We start from the raw sequence: 17781 nt of genomic DNA, 5'->3' as shown, positions 1-17781 counted from the left end.
CAGAGGAAGTGTTTGGATCATGAGAGCAAAAAGTGTAATCAGAACATAAAAATTCCATAAGTTATCCCAACTGGCATCACTGTAGTGGCATAATGTATAAGGCTGAGATTGGCTGGGAGAAGACTGATCTGTAGTAAAGGCGACATGGATAAGATTATGGTTGGATTTGCCAAGGAGAGAGCACATTTCTACAATGGAAGAATGATGAGGATGATTATCTGGTGTTCTGGTTGCCAGGTTAACAATTTGTGTTAGTTCATGACCATACTGCAAATGATTCAGATTTTTTTAAAGTTTGTGAAATTAAAGAAGGGGAGGGGGAATTATGAATGTTACGGTCTCCTAGGAAGATAATCTTGCAGTTTGCAAAGTGAGACTGTATAGAATCAAATTTGAAATAAGTAGTCAAAGATGGCAACGTGGCTGTCAGAATTAAATGAGTGGTAAAGGCAGCAAATAAAAGATAAAAAGTGAGGTAAGGAAATCATGAACCAGAGCAGATCAAAAAGCAGGGATTCCAAGTTTGATAACATTTGGCAAGGAATGGCTGATCTGACAAAAGCATGTTCTTCCCTTTTTATGAATGGTACTGTACAAGATAGAAATCTGGATTTGATTAGGAATAGCAGATTGGGTTCTGATGCATGTAAGTGATGATGTGCATGATTATTATTTGTATTGATATCCTAGATGCTGGTGAAGTGAATGTGAAAGTGCTTTTTATATGGTTAAATTTAACAAATAATTAAATTTTGCATCAATTTTGCACTAACATATTTTTGAAATTCATAAAACTTACCTCTGTAATCATATATTCAAGTGGGATCTTGTTTTTGAAAGGTAAGCTGAGCAACTGTGCAGCACTAAAATACAGGAATAATCTAGTTTGTATATATAGCCATCTCATTAAAATTAATAACGATATTAACTTATATTATTACTATAATGCTGATGATATCAGATAAGGATAAAGGGTGTGGAACCTATTGATGTTTGTCTTGAAAAGCTGGGAGGTAGCAGTTCTTGGATACACTTTATAAGAACTGCTACCTGCTGACTGCTTTATAAGAAATGCTCATATCAGTCATATCTGGAGTATACACACCCAGATTAATTTGCTTTATATTAAACTGAAATTTATTATAACATGGTAATTGTTTCTGTAATTATTCAATAATGTATGGCATTCAAAGGAAAAATGTCCATCCAAACTAAAATAGTAATAGACAAAATAATTGATCAAGTCAAAAATTTTAATTACATGGACTATAAATTAAGTTACCATGAAAATTTAGACATTTCTAATAAAATTAACAAATTCTCCACAATAAATGGATAAAGTCCATAAAGAATAATAAACTAACAAGCAAAGCATTAAGGCCAACAACAGTTAACCCCCTGCTCCCAAAAAAAAGCAGATTACAAGCATAATATTTTAAACCAACATTATTATATGGCAGTGAAAGCATGGACAATAATAAGAAGAGATAAGAAAATAATCTTGAGAGACATTTGTGACATTATGATTAGGAATTATAGACACATTAGCACAAGAATATTTTAATATTTGCCAAACATTTCAGTCTGAAACTAACAGACTATCTTCAGTGGCTACATAGGAACAGTTTTTACCAAGGTGGAATGCCAACAATTAATCATTCAAAAGTAGAACGAGCCACTCAATGTTACATTGCTAAGCATTAAAGAGAGGAAAATTTTCATCAGAGTGCAAAATTATAGGTATTAATTCACAATTTCATATAATAATCTTAATTTATAAATAACATTAGACTAATGTAGGAATTAAAAGTCTCAGTTTAAAAAAAATAAATAAATAAAAAATATTTTAATGTGTTATCCAGATCAAACTTTCCATATTTTTGATAAGGATATACAGTCATTTCGATTCAAGTTAGGGCATTGAAGTAAAGACTCAACACTTTCTTTGAATAGGCGTTCAAATTTATAGCGACATCTGTGTAGAAGGCGAGTCTTGGACCAGAGGATGTTGTGGCTAGTTTCTATTCCGTGCTGAGCCAATTCAGACTTATTGGATTTGTTGTGCAGAATGTATGATTGCTGTTCTTGAATTCTTTTTTCTGTAGAGCTTCCTGTTTGTCCAAAGTAGGACAGATTGCAGTTACAAGGAACTTGATACACACACACACACGAGGCAAAGACCTAGTTGAGCATTTATCTTTAGAAGAGGGGAAATAGGTGGATACTTTGTTAATAGGTATATAAGTGGCTGTTAAATCATATTTCTTTAGAATTCTTGAAATTGGTTCTGAAATCCCGGAAATATATGGAACTGGAACTCGACGTATTGATTCTTTGTTGTTCTGGGTTGGATTGTAGGAATTGAACAAGTGTTGTGTACTTTTTTTTGAGAAGCCATTTAATTTCATGTGATGTTTGAAAGTTCTTTCTGTAATTCATGAGAAGTTGAACAATTAGTTCTAGCTCGTCGGATTAAACATTTTATGATTCCTGTTTTTTGATAAGGATGATGAGCAGATTGTTTGAGAATATAAAGTCCAGTGAGTTTTCTGTAAACAGTTGTTGTTAGAATACCTGAAGATGAACGGATGTGTAGGACATCTAAAAAGGATAACTTGTTGTCTTTTTCAATCTCCATGGTAAACTTAATACGAGGATGTAAGGAATTGATTCTGGCTAAAAAGGAAGGCAAGGAAACTCTGTTATGAGGCTACACTGAAAAGATGTCATGTATATGGTGTCCTCCTGCGATGAGTCTTCGGACTCCTTGGAGGTGTCACGAATAATAATAATAATAATAATATATCTCACCCAAAAGGATGGTTGAGGGAATATAGATGAAAAGAGGATGTCTTCTAGATGTTCCAAATAAAAGATGGCTAGAGCAAGAACGTGGACTTCTCATGGCTGTTCCTTCTACTTGGTTGTAGAATTTGTTTTCACACAAGAAATATCCAGAGTGCATCACGAAACCAAATAATTTTATAATATCTTGTGGGAAGATGTCAGCAAATAATTGTAAAGTCTCTTTGAGAGGTACATTAGTATAAAGAGATTCTACATCGAAGCTCACCATAAGATCAGTAGGTCGTAATGAGATATTTTTTAATTTATTTAGGAAATCCAAAGGGTTTTTCTAAAAAGAGCGTGATTTGCTATATGTGATTTCAATAATTTCGCTAAATATTTGGCTATGCGAAAGTAGGCGAATCAATACAGTCCAGTATAGGAAGAAGAGGAATATTTGTCTTGTGGATTTTAGGCAGACCATAAAATGTTTTTTTGCCTTTCTATCGTGTCTGCATCCAAACTTATCACCTCATCTAGAAAGGAATTTAATTTCTTCAGTTGCTTGTTGGTGGGATCGTGATCAGGTTCTTGGTATGTCGAGCGATCCCAAAGCAAAAGAACTTAATCACGATACTACCAGTAGGCAACTGAAGAAATTAAATTCTTCAACAAACTACCGATCTTATGGTGAGCTTCGATGTAGAATCTCTATATACTAATGTACCTCTCAAAGAGACTTTACAATTACTTGCTGACATCTTCCCACAAGATATTATAAAATTATTTGATTTCGTGATGCACTCGGGATATTTCTTGTGTGAAAACAAATTCTACAACCAAGTAGAAGGAACAGCCACGGGAAGTCCACTCTTACCTGCTCTAGCCAACTTATTTGGAACATCTAGAAGACGTCCTGTTTTCATCTATATTCCCTCAACCATCCTTTTGGGTGAAATATATAGACGGCATATAATAAATTTAGTTTAATCCTTTATCCAAGTGTGCGCAAACAAAGTTTGCACCTGAAAATATCTTCAGGACTGAGGTAAGGTAGTACAACACCAGGAAACTCGTAGCAAAGGTGGATGAAGCTCTCAACTTCTTGTCTCAGTATCTCCCATAATGCACAGCACATCTCCTTGCAGACATGTATACCGCTATGCATTAAGGAAAGGGCCACTACCCATACTGGTTTCGACCTTTATTGAGGTCTCGTCAGTGGGAGCCAGACCCAGAGTGGAGATACTAAGGCAGAAGCAATAGAAGAGGTCATCCTCACCTATCAAAGTTGCCAAAAGGTGCACCACCTGGTTATTAAATTACTATGGATTTAGAGAAAGATGTTTGAAAGTTTATTTTTCACTTTGTTAGACTATAATAAATTTAGTTTAATCCTTTATCCAAGTGTGAGCAAACAAAGTTTGCACCTGAAAATATCTTCAAGCCTGGTAAGGTAGTACTTGGATAAAGGATTAAACTAAATTTATTATAATATAACCAAGTGAAAAATAAACTTTCAAACATCTTTCTCTAAATCCAGAGTAATTTGCTGCGAGTTGCCTGGTGTTGTACTACCTTACCTCAGTCCTGAAGATATTTTCAGCTGCAAACTTTGTTTCTCACACTTGGATAAAGGATTAAACTAAATTTATTATAGTCTAACCAAGTGAAAAATAAACTTTCAAATATAGATGACATCTTTTCAGTGTGGCCTCATAACAGAGATTCCTACCTTCCTTTATAGCCAGAATCAATTCTTTACAACCTCGTATTAAGTTTACCATGGAGATTGAATAAGACAACAAGTTATCCTTTTTAGACATCCTCCTCATCCGCTCACCTTCAGGTATTCTAACAACAACAGTTTACAGAAAACCCACTTTCACTGGACTTTATATTCTCAAACAATCTGATCATCCTTATCAAAAAACAGGAATCATAAAATGTTTAATCCGTCGAGCTAGAACTAATTGTTCAACTTCTCATGAATTACAGAAAGAACTTTCAAACATCACATGAAATTAAATGGCTTCTCAAAAAAAAGTACACAACACCTGTTCAATTCCTACAATCCAACCCAGAACAACAAAGAATCAATACGTCGAGTTCCAGTTCCATATATTTCCGGGATTTCAGAACCAATTTCAAGAATTCTAAAGAAATATGATTTAACAGCCAATCCACCTATTTCCCCTCTTCTAAAGATAAACGCTCAACTAGGTCTCTGCCTGGTGTGTGTGTATCAAGTTCCTCGTAACTGCAATCTGTCCTACTTTGGACAAACAGGACACTCCATAGAAAAAAGAATTCAAGAACATCAATCATACATTCTGCACAACAAATCCAATAAGTCTGGATTGGCTCAGCACAGAATAGAGACTAGCCACAACATCCTCTGGTCCAAGACTCGCCTTCTACGCAGATATCACTATAAATTTGAACGCCTATTCAAAGAGAGTGCTGAGGCTTTACTTCAACACCCTAACTTGAATCGAAATGACTGTATATCCTTACCAAAAATATGGGAAAGTTTAATCCGGATAGCACATTAAAATATTTTTTATTTATTTACTTTTTTTAACTGAGACTTTTAATTCCTACATTAGTCTAATGTTATTTATAAATTAAGATTATTATATGAAATTGTGAATTAATACCTATAATTTAGCACTCTGATGAAATTTTTCCCCTCTTTAATGAGGAAAAATTTCATCAATAATAATGATCAATTGTCGGTATTCCACCTTGGTAAAAACTATTCCTATGTAGCCACTGAAGATAGTCTGTTAGTTTCAGACTGAAATATTTGGCAAATATTAAAATATTCTTGTGTTAATGTGTCTATAATTCCTAATATATTGCAGAAGAAATGAAATATATAAGACGTGGTTATGCAAAGACTAGATAATAATAATGTGCTTTTTTAATGAAATAGAAAAAAATGGAGGATGCTAGGAGAGACTGAAACAAGTCATGTGGCCTAGTTTTGTGATAGGAGGAGGAAGTATCTTCTCCCTTCTACGTGTCAGGCCTATGAAGAAAGTAGCGCATAAAGAGGATGTAGAAATGATGTATAAAAACAGTGTAACAAAAAAAACTATATGAAAACATTTAAGGAAACCAGGTATTAAAAAAAAAAAAAATCAGACCTATATACAATACCTATATATGTTATATATGATTATATAATAATGTTAATGATGGATAAACTGGAACCAGAAACTCACACATAACCATGTCATTGCCCCTCAATAGGAAGCCGTGTGAGATGACTGACCTATGTGGTGCTGAGCAAGAACAACTTCCTCTTTACAGTCCCTGTGTAGACTACATTGACACAGTTTGATTTCAGGCTTATTTAGACAGAGCTTGCTGTTAGTCTCTTTTCATAATGCATGCCATCGGGATAAAAGTTTTTAGCATTTAATCTGCATGTAATCAGAGGAAGTAAAAATCCAGCAGGTACCTATCATTATTATTAGTTTTGCTCTTTTCTCCAAATTTTCCCAAAACAATTTCTATGTCTGGTAATACTTTTCTACTCTGCTGTTTAGATCTCCCAAAAGGCTCAACTTCTCCTTGTTTTGTTGTGCCTGCTACCTTTTTCTAATGTCTCGAAAAATACTTCCACTTCTTTCTTAGCATAATCGTTCATGGAACTATAGATGTAAATAAGTCTCACTGTCCAGTTCCCCCATTCTGATTTGCCCACATCACTCTATTTGATACTGCCTACCATTCAAGATTATTCTTGCTTTTAGCATTGAATACTATAGCTATTCTCTTTTCCCTGATTGTTATTATATGAATATAACATTTTGTATTTGTTGCTTAGAAAGATTCACCTGTTTTTGTCTTCTTTGTTTCAGTCACACCTATTACATCGACCTAGTACTTATTCAATTCTTCTGCTAGTTGCATTTCTTTTCCAATGATTCTTCTAATGTTGATAGTACCAATCTTTAACTCTGCTTATGTTGAGTTTGGATGCGCTCTATGATTTGTTCCAGTAGCTGACTTTTTGCTCTTTGTCCTGGTTCCCTAATGAAAGCAATGGAGACCACTGTTTAATTTAACTAGGCAACACCCCAGCCAGCATGAAACTCGATCAAGTTGTACCATCATTTTGCATTACGATTTAAGCCAATAATACATTTTGGTTGGCTAAATCCCAAATATCCAGCCCATCCTTGTTCATTTAGTATCCAGGTAGATACCTAACAGGGTGCACCACAAGAAGATGAGGACATGACATGAGATCAGAAACCCTGGTCAGTTCTCTGCATTCTTTAAAAGGCTACATGGTGAGCTTCTCCCTATTTATACATATTTGACCCTTAAGCATATTAAATATATATATATATATATATATATATAATTAATAAAAAAAATAGAAAAAAAAATCTTAGCGCACCCTTGGTAAGGATGGATGTATACTATACTATAGGTTTATTAAATGCTTTTTGTGGATTGGAGCTGCATAAAAAAATAAATAATATAAAACTAATCAAGTAAGTTTTTTAATGCATCTCCCACCCACAGAAGGGTAAAACATATATGTTTTTGAATTTTTATTTTTTTAACGTATTTTTCACATAATCCAGAAAACCTTGTGCTAGAGCAGGGGTCGGCAACCTTTTTTCACTGAAGGTCAAATTTTGCAATTTGTATGTTCATCACTTAATGCACAGGTCACACAGGGGAAGGGGCTGATGATAGTAAAAAAAAAAAAAAAAAAAGGGTTTATAAACAAAGTACTAAGATTACAGAAAAACAAAATCCTTATTCTTCTTATACACGAATATGAAAAAAAATAGTACAAAACTCTGTTAAATACTATTTTGATATTGGAAACAAAAATAAACATATTTAAATTACAAATTTATACATAAATGATTACAAAAGTATATAAATAATACAAACATAATATCAGCTAGCACCTTTTTGTTCCCATATAGGGAGTAGGCAACGTCGTTTTTAAAACCTATCTAACTTTTGGAGACTGAGTGGGCAGTTCAATCTCCATTGATAGCCAATCAGAGATAGCTAGCCCAAGGCTATCACTAATTAATCAGCTCGCAGTGAAGAAGGCGGCTAGAAAGTGCTGCCATCTGGTGATCCCTAACACAATATATTTAATGTCTGAAAATAGTGTGGGTTCAACAGCTGATTTTCTTGGGTTTAAGGGACGAAAAATCAACTAGCCTGTGCCAGAGATCGACTAACTCTGGAACTGGTCAAGAAAAGGGTTAGAAAACAAACATAATATAATGATAAATATATGTAAAAATTTTAAAAAATGTATATGCAAAATCAAACAATAGAAAAATAATATTATTTTAAGCAATTTCAACGAGTTCCTTAGTTTTGTTTATCTTTGCACAAGATATCTAAATTTAGTTCACAATTGAAAACTTTTACAAAAATCAATCTCAGAATTGGTACACATCAGTTTGCTTCTTAATGGATTTAAAATGTAATTCATCTGAGAAAATATTTGAGTGCATATATGTGACAAAACAAATACAGATAAAATAGCTACTGTGACTTTTTTTTTTTTCATTGCGATAAATGTTGAAAACATTAATGCCCAACATTGTTATAATTTGATTTCGAATTTTGATAGCTCTTTATATATTTCTTTAGATTTATTAATTCACTTGATTGAACTTTTAAATTCAATCAATTCAACTTCTTAATTATCAATTCCTAAAAATTCGAAATAACATAACATATGTGCAACTTTAGTTTCAAAAATGTGTTAATAGAAGAAATTTCTTCATTTGCTTTTATGCATACATATGAAGGGTCTAAAATGGGTGCATACTCATCTTAAGCATTCTTTATATATATATATCAAAATTCTCGGGGCTTCCACTGGCTACAGAGCACGTCCCCTAGGTAGCAGATGGGGGGAAACCCTGACTACCATCCGTTGGATATCAGGGCAGCTCTGAATATATTGAATAAAGAGCTGTGGACCAGTGGTTTTGGGACTGCCGATCCCATGTGAAAATACTGCCATTCACCAACACACACTTGGCCAGCACGGTGAATTTATGGCCTACCCTTCCAAGACGAATCCGACAGAAATAAAATGGCCCTCATTCCCCAGAGACCAGATTGTTACTGCCTATGGCAGCAGGCAGTTAAATATGAAGGCAGAGGGTGCTAAGAATCCCCAGGTAACCATATCATGCTGCCATTGGAAACTAGACCTTGGAACATTAAACTGTAGGACTCTGAGCAGTGAACCATCACTAACTGAACTATCTGAACAGCTAAAGCGACTAAAATCGGACATTCTTGGACTGTGCGAAGTAAGACGTAATGGTGAAGAAATTCTTTGATTAAAAAATGGAGACATATTATATTATAGAGGCCAAGATAAGGAAAGAATCAGTGGAGTTGGATTCTTGATCAACAAAAAACTGAAGAACAACATAATAGAATTTGACAGTGTATCCGATCGAATAGCAAGTATTGTTGTTCAAATCTCGAAAAGATACACTCTTAAGATCATCCAAGTCTATGTACCAACAATAAGTCATACTGACGAAGAAATTGAAGCCTCTATCATGATGTATCCCAACTCTACAATAAAGGAAAACATCATTTCAGAATTGTAATGGGAGACTTTAATGCTAGAATTGGTATTCAACATTCAGATGAAAGCTCAATGGGAAATTTTGGATATGGCATGAGAGATGACAGAGGGGCAAGGTTAATAGAATTTGCAGAAAAAGAAAACCTGTATATCATGAATTCCTTTATCAAGAAAAAAAACACATAGAAAGTGGACATGGAAAAGTTCCAATGGAAAAACTAGTGAAATAGACTTTATCCTCAGCAATAAGAAAAACATTTTTCAAGACTGCTCTGTTATAAACACCTTCAACGTTGGAAGTGACCATTGTATGGCACGCAGTAAAATCCAAATAAACTGACAAAAAGAAAGAATACTTCTGCCTATTTTCATTATCTTTGTCTCGTTATTGGTGACCTCATTACCATATCTATTACAACAGTTATTCAATTTAGTGAGGGAATTTTGCAGACTTATAAAGAATTTATTTAGAAGTATAACATCGTCTGCATAAAGCAAAGCGCTGAGAATAACATCTCCAATTTTGATATCAGGTTTAATACCGCTTTCCTTCATAATGTGATCCATATAGATAATGAATAACAAAGGGGTAATGTACATCCTTGTCTGACACTAGATTTAACATTAAACCATCTTCCTGTACTTCTTTCAATTCTAACTGCTGACTTACCACTTAAATAAAGACTAAGTATTGTTTGATATAATGCCCCATTGACACCATATGTTAGCGTTTTGAATTGCTTTTCTCTTGGCACCTTGTCATATACCTTTCCAGATCTGCAAAACTTAAATATAGATCTTTGTTATATTCCCATGATTTCTCAACTATTTGACATAAATCGAAGATCTGATCCCGACAGCCTCTATTTGGCCTGAATTCAGCTTGTTTTTCACCAAGCTTTTCTTCCACAATCCTTCTCAATCATTTCTCAAGTATACTTGCATATATCTTACCAGGAACACTCAGTAAGAAATACTTCTGTAATTCTCACATTCAGTTTTATTTCCCATTTTATATATGAGTACTATGAGAGCTACTCCATTCATTGGGAATTCATCCCTCTGTCCAGGCCTTCTGAACTATGCAGTGCAGCCACTGTAAGACTTTTATAATACCATACTTGAACATTTCTGGTCGAATATCATCTACTGCTGATGTCTTTCTACATTTCAAGCCTTTGATGGCTTTTTCTACTTCAAGTATTTGCTTAAGGATCTGCTATTTAGATTACCAACAAGGATCAACTTTTCCTTTAATGGAATGCGAAGAACCGACCAGGGCTTCTGACCTAATGTTCAATTCTCACCTTCTCGTGGTACACCCTGTTGGGTATCTACCTGGATACTGAAGCAATCTGGGATTTAGCTGACCATATTTTATTCCTATTGGTTAAACCAAAATACAAAATGATGGTACAACATGACAAAGAAATGGCCTGAATGGCAAAGAAATGGAGCTAGCAGAGGAATTAGATAAGTACCAGATTGACATAATAGAGGTGACTGAAACAAAAAAGACAAAATCGTGAGATCTTTCTGAGCAATAAATACAAAATGTTTTATTCAGGAAATGACAATCAAGTAAAAGAAGCAGTAGCCATAGTATTCAACACAAAATACGAGACTCATCTTCTTGAATGGCAGGCAGTGTCAAGTAGAGTGATTTGGGCAAATATCAGAATGGGGAACTGGACAATGAGACTTATTTATGCCTATGGTCCCACAGAAGGCTCTACAAAGGTAGAATGGAGGAAATTTTTGAGGCTCTAGAGAAAGCCACTGACACAATGAAAAAGGAAAAGTTGGTCCTTGTTGGTGATCTAAATAGCAGAGTACGAAGTGATTGTCAGACATACAAAAATGTTTTGGGAAAATCTGGAGAAAAAAGCAAAGCTAATAATGGCAAATACCTGTTGGATTTCTGCTCAGGACATGGACTGGTTATTACTAACACAATGTTCCAACATAAGAATGTGCACAAATTCATATGGAGAGAAGAGGCAAGGAATAAGAAAAGTCTCATTGACTATGTTATTGTTGATAGTGATGCTTTCTCCCAGGTGCAGGACACCAGAGTGTACAGAGGATTTGAAATTGGAAGGGATCACTATTTAGTCTTGAGCAGGATAAAATTGAATTTCATATTGAAAAGAATAACATGTAAGAAAGTTTTAAAGCGAATAAAAGTTGAGCAGCTCTCAGATGTGAACTGTAGACTAAAATACAGAAATATTATTGAAAAGAAAATGAAAGAGTTTGAGAACAGGAATCAAACCTTGGAGATTCAGTGGCAAACTCTGAAGGAAACATTGATTGATTCTGCCAGAGAGGCATGTGGTGAGGTTGTGTGCAAGGATAAAAAAATCAGAACTCCCTGGTGGACACAGGAAGTTAAAGAGGCAGTGAAGTAAAAGAAGAAAGCATATCAAAAGTTCCTGGCAAATAAGTCAGCTTTTACTCTTACAGAATACAGAGACAAATGTAAGAAAGCTAAACAGTGTGTAAAACTAGCTAAGCAAAAGTCATGGGAGGACTTTGGCAAGAATATAGAAAATAAATATCAAGAAGGTGGCAAAATATTCTGGAGGTTGTTGAAGAAGCTTAGGAATGGAGGAAAGAGTGCTGTAAAAGGAATTAGAGATGATAAAGGTGAAATGAAAACAGGAGAAAAAGATATCCTTGAAGTATGGAGTAATTACTTTGAAAAACTGCTAAATGAAACAAGCAGTGATGACAGCACAGTGATAAAAAACACTGACCAGGCATGCAGTCAGGAATACATATACATACTTGAAGTAGAAAAAGCCATCAAAGGCTTGAAATGTGGAAAGGCAGCAGGAGTAGATGATATTCGACCAGAAATGCTGAGGTATGGTGGTATAAGAGTCTTACAGTGGCTGCACTGCATAGTTCAGAAAGCCTGGACAGAGGGACGAATTCCCGATGATTGGAGTAGAGCTCTCATAGTACCCATATATAAAAAGGGAAATAAAACTGAATGTGAGAATTACAGAGGAATTTCCCTACTGAGTGTTCCTGGCAAGATCTATGCAAGTATACTTGAGAAACGGTTGAGAAGAATTGTGGAAGAAAAGCTTGGTGAAGAACAAGCTGGATTCAGGCCAAATAGAGGCTGTCAGGATCAGATCTTCACTTTACGACAAATAGTCGAGAAAGCATGGGAATATAACAAAGATCTGTATTTAAGTTTTGTCGATTTGGAAAAGGCATATGACAAGGTGCCAAGAGAGAAGCTATTCAATACGCTGCAGTTATATGGTGTCAATGGGGCATTATATCAAGCAATACTTAGTGTTTATTTGAGTTGTGAGTCAGCAGTTAGAATTGAAGGAAGTACAGGAAGATGGTTTAATGTTAAATCTGGTGTGAGATAAGGATGTACATTATCCCCTCTGTTATTCATTATCTATATGGATCACATTATGAAGGAATGTGGTATTAAACCTGATATCAAAATTGGAGATGTTAATGTCAGCTCTTTGCTTTATGCGGATGATGTTATACTTCTAAATAAATCCGCTACAAGTCTGCAAGATTCTCTGACTAAATTGAATAGCTGTTGTAATAGATATGGTATGAAGGTCAGCAATAAAAAGACAAAGACAATGAAAATAGGCAGAATCATTGAAAATGTCAACTGTGTTGTGAATGGAGAACCTGTGGAACAAGTAAAACATTTCAGCTACTTAGGCACAATTTTTACTGAAGATGGTAAACTAAATATAGAAATAGACAACAGAATCAGCAAAGCTGGTATCGTGGGAAGTCAATTGAATAAATTCATATGGAATAAGAAAGAAATTAGTCGGAACACTAAATTAGCTGTATACAAGACTGTGTTCAAACCAATTTTAACTTATGGATCTGAGAGCTGGGTCAGAAGTAAAACACTTGACCAAAGACTAGAGACCGCAGATATGAGAGTCCTGAGAAAGATTAGAGGCGTGAACAGATGGCATCAATGGCAATATCATATTAAAAATGAGGATATTAGGAAATAACTTGACATTGTCAGCATCCAGGAATGCGTTAGCAGAGCTAATCTCAGATGGTATGGTCACTTAAATAGAATGGGAGAGGAAAGATTAGCAAAACAAGTGTTCTCTGCCAGGTTGGCAGGAAAACGACCCAGAGGAAGACCAAGATATAGGTGGATTGATACGGTACAAAGTGCCTTAGACGATAGAAATATAAGATCTGATAATGTTGGAGTCTTGACAAGTAACAGACTGATTTGGAGGAAAATTGTAGATAGGAAGTTAGTAATGATGTAATTTTTTCATGTAGTACTGTCATATCCTGTACACCCCTTGAGGGTATATGGCAGGAATTTGATGATGATGATGATGATGATGATACTTAGTCTTTATTTGAGTTGTAAGTCAGCAGTTAGAATTGAAGGAAGTACAGGAAAACGGTTTAATGTTAAATCTGGTGTGAGACAAGGATGTACATTATCCCCTCTGTTATTCATTATCTATATGGATCACATTATGAAGGAGTGGTATTAAACATGATATCAAAATTGGAGATGTTAATGTCAGCTCTTTACTTTATGCAGATGATGTTATACTTTTAAATCAATCCGCTACAAGTCTGCAAGATTCTCTGACTAAAATGAATAACTGTTGTAATAGATATGGTATGAAGGTCAGCAATAAAAAGACAAAGACAATGAAAATAGGCAGAATCGTTGAAAATGTCAACTGTGTTGTGAATGGAGAACGTGTGGAAAATTACTTAGGCACGATCCACACATTCGTGTGGATCGTGCCTAAGTAGCTGAAAAGTAAAACTTTTCAGCTACTTAGGCATGATTTTTGGTGAAGATGGTAAATTAAATATGGAAATAGACAACAGAATCAACAAAGCTGGTATGGTAGGAAGTCAACTGAATAAATTCATATGGAATAAGAGTGAAATTAGTCGGAACACCAAATTAGCTGTATACAAGAAAGTGTTGAAACCAGTTTTAACTTATGGATCTGAGAACTGGGTCAGAAGTAAAACACTTCACTAAAGACTAGAGACCACAGATATGGAGAGTCCTGAGAAAGATTAGAGGCATGAACAGATGGCATCAATGGCAATATCATATTAAAAACAAGAATATTAGGAAAGAACTTGACATTGTCAGCATCCAGGAATGCGTTAGCAGAGCTAATCTCAGGTGTTATGGTCACTTAAACAGAATGGGCGAGGAAAGATTAGCAAAACAAGTGTTCTCTGCCAAATTGGCAGGAAAACGACCCAGAGGAAGACCAAGATATAGGTAAACTGATATGGTACAAAGTGCCTTAGATGATAGAAATACAAGACCTGGTAATGTTGGAGTCTTGACAAGTAATAGACTGCTTTGGAAGAAAATTGTAGATGGGAAGTTAGTAATGATGTAAATTTTTCATGTAGTACTATCATATCCTGTATACCCCTTGAGGGTACATGACAGGAATGTGATAATGATGATGAGTATGGATATGTATTCCTGATTGTATGCCTGTTGAGTGTTTTTTACCACAATGCTATCACTGCTTGTTTTATTTAGCAATTTTTCGAAGTGATTACTCCATACTTCAAGGATATCTTTTTCTCCAGTTTCCATGTCACCTTTATCATCTCTAATTGCTTTTACAACATTCTTTCCTCCATTTCTGAGCTTCTTCAACAACCACCAGAATATCTTGCCACCCTCTTGATATTTATTTTCTATGTTCTTACCAAAGTCTTTCCATGACTTTTGTTTAGCTAATTTTACACAGAGTTTAACTTTCTTACATTTGTCTCTGTATTTTCTAAGAGCACTAGCTGACTTATTTTCCAGGAACTTTTAATATGCTTTCTTCTTTTCCTTCACTGCCTCTTTAACTTCCTATGTCCACCATGGAGTTCTGATTTTTCTCTCCTTGCAGACAACCTCACCACATGCCTCTCTGGCTGAATCAATCAATGTTTTCTTCAAGGCTTGCCACTGAATTTCCAAGGTTTGGTTCCTGTTCTCAAACACTTTCATTTTTTCTTCAATAATCTTTGTGTATTTTAGTCTACAGTTTACATCTGAGAGATGCTCAACTTTTATTCGCTTTAAAACTTTTTTAAATGTTCTGATTTTCAAAATGAAATTCAATTTTATCCTGCTCAAGACTAAATAGCGATTTCTTCCAATTTCAAATCCTCTGTACACTCTGGTGTTCTGCACCAGAGCGAAAACATCACTATCGACAATAACATAGTAAATGAGACTTTTCTTATTCCTTGCCTCTTCTCTCCATGTGAATTTGTGCACAATTTTATGTTGGAACATGCAGAAATCCAACAGTTTTTTTTTTTTTAGATTTTGCATATTATCAACATACAAAAACTGAAAATTTTTTACCTTATAAAAGAATGAACTTTTCAAACACAAAATGAGCCCTACACAAACTTCTAAGCTTTTAATTAAACTTTAAATTATAGAAATACTGTTATATAATACCAATTTCTTTAATTTGCAGTTTTAAAAGATCAGTAACAACTTACTTAAGTTGTGCATTGTTAGCTTTCTGTCCAAATACGATGCATGTTACTGTGCAATCACTTTCTCTCAACCTTTAGGCTGACTAATGCAAGCTAGTTCATTATTTAAATTTTCTCTCTCTCTCTCTCTTTATAACTGGAAATGACCAATTATGCATTTCTGATTTCAGGTTATTTTTGATTTTAGTACAGACTGCAATCTTCAGTTCATTATGAAGCTAAATAACATTAATTTAAGCCATGGTAATGTTTTAAAAGTTAATTCTGTATTTTCATTTTTATAATTTCATGCTTAGTTTTCTTATTTCATATGTCTTCCATTATTGTCTTATTTTGTATATTTTCATGTTCTTATTTTGTGGTGCTCTATGTATGTTTCCTAGAAGTCCTTTTGTTCTATAGTTAATTTAAACATTTCTATCATTTCTTTGTTGTGTTTCCTGTTATTTTTGTTTACTGACCACAACTACAGTTTTTCCTCTAAATTTGTCCTTCTTCAGTACTAGATCATGTGACCTTGGGTATAAAATATTGGTTACTAGACATTTTATAGAAATGTATGGTAAACATAATGATACTGTTAAAAAACACTTTAACGCATATGAAGGAAATTCTAATTTCATTTATTGGATGTGTTAAACTGTTTGTTTTGTAAAAGGTATCATTATAAACTATTGGTCTTTATTAGCCTCCCCCTTTCCCCCACCAAAGTAGTAGCATGCATTGCAAAATTGTGGTAATGCACAATTTTGTAATGCTGACTCACCTTGACTTATCCTCTCAACTCCTTAATCCCTCCTCTTGTTTGCTATAGCTAAAAAAAAACTGTTGTTTTTATACACGTTTTTACATTCTTTAATTTTTACAATGAATTTGATTTAGTTTGTCAAAACGAAGTTGATAACAGGTTACTGTTTATTAAAATAATGATACAAAATATAAAATTATTGTATAAGATGAACAAAAAAAAAATCTAGTTTTATCCTTTCTTTAATTTTCTAGTTTTAATACAAATATGCTAATAAATTTTCTGCAGTACTTTCCACATCATTACTCTCAACATGTGTATTTTGAGTTGAATGCTTTTAGCAGTGAATCAGTATAAACATTATGCACAGCTACTCTTCTCTCTAAGATATACTGACTTCCTTTCACTTCAGTTGCACTGCTAATGCAATAAACATGTTGCTGTTGCTCTGAGTAGATAAAGTTTAAATATATGTATTTATCAATGAATGAAATTTCCAGACATGGATTGTGATATAATTTGCAGTTTAGGAATTCAGGTTGCTATTGCAAAAGCTTTTCAGCTTTCACTGTTTGCAATAGCAAGCTTGAAATATCATTCGTTCTATGAGCATTAGGGCAGGACTTGGGCTTTCACATAGTTTGGAGTTTGATACAGTTTACATCTACTATATAACTCCTTCGCTAAAACTATTCATATTTTACTCACCATTCTTTAGGAAAATAATGAGAAAAAATAAGCAGAAATAAATACTATTTAATACATACCATTCTTTTCTTTCAAGGTGATACATATCAATTATGCGCCTTAGCTGCTCTTCAATAAGAAAACGTTCAATTGAATGAGCTCCAGGTAGAACTGGTCCCTAGAAATGTTAAAATTTTTAGAAGTAAAAGAGGATAATTATTATTACAATTATAATTAATGTTTATGCATAGGGTGCTTAAAAATTAAGTTCATATATTGCTAAATGCACAATTCTTTATCAATGCATATATACATTCATTTACAACTGATTGTTGGATTTTGTTCATCTCTAAATTACAGGTTATTATTCTTAAATGTAATTTGACATATGCTGCTGAAGTATAACGTGAACCAA

At 34.2% G+C, this 17781-nt stretch overlaps 1 protein-coding gene across 1 annotated transcript in view; it reads right to left on the bottom strand.

Annotated features, from left to right (window-relative positions):
- Cbp80 (Nuclear cap-binding protein subunit 1) overlaps window positions 1–17781 on the bottom strand; it is a 462862-nt gene that overhangs the window by 229503 nt on the left and 215578 nt on the right. The window contains exons 11-12 of the mRNA XM_090406510.1: window positions 17447–17544; window positions 800–863 (exon numbers count right to left, since the gene is read on the bottom strand). Of these exons, the coding sequence (XP_090262636.1) occupies window positions 800–863; window positions 17447–17544 (162 nt within the window). The remainder of the gene's footprint in view (window positions 1–799; window positions 864–17446; window positions 17545–17781) is intronic.

This window comes from Typopeltis vanoorti, chromosome 16 (assembly GCF_054136105.1).
Source record: "Typopeltis vanoorti isolate ZY-2024b chromosome 16, IOZ_Tvanoo_1.0, whole genome shotgun sequence".
Lineage (NCBI taxonomy): Eukaryota > Metazoa > Arthropoda > Arachnida > Uropygi > Thelyphonidae > Typopeltis > Typopeltis vanoorti.
Note: the sequence above shows the minus strand (reverse complement) of the source record. Positions and strands in the feature narration are given on the sequence as shown.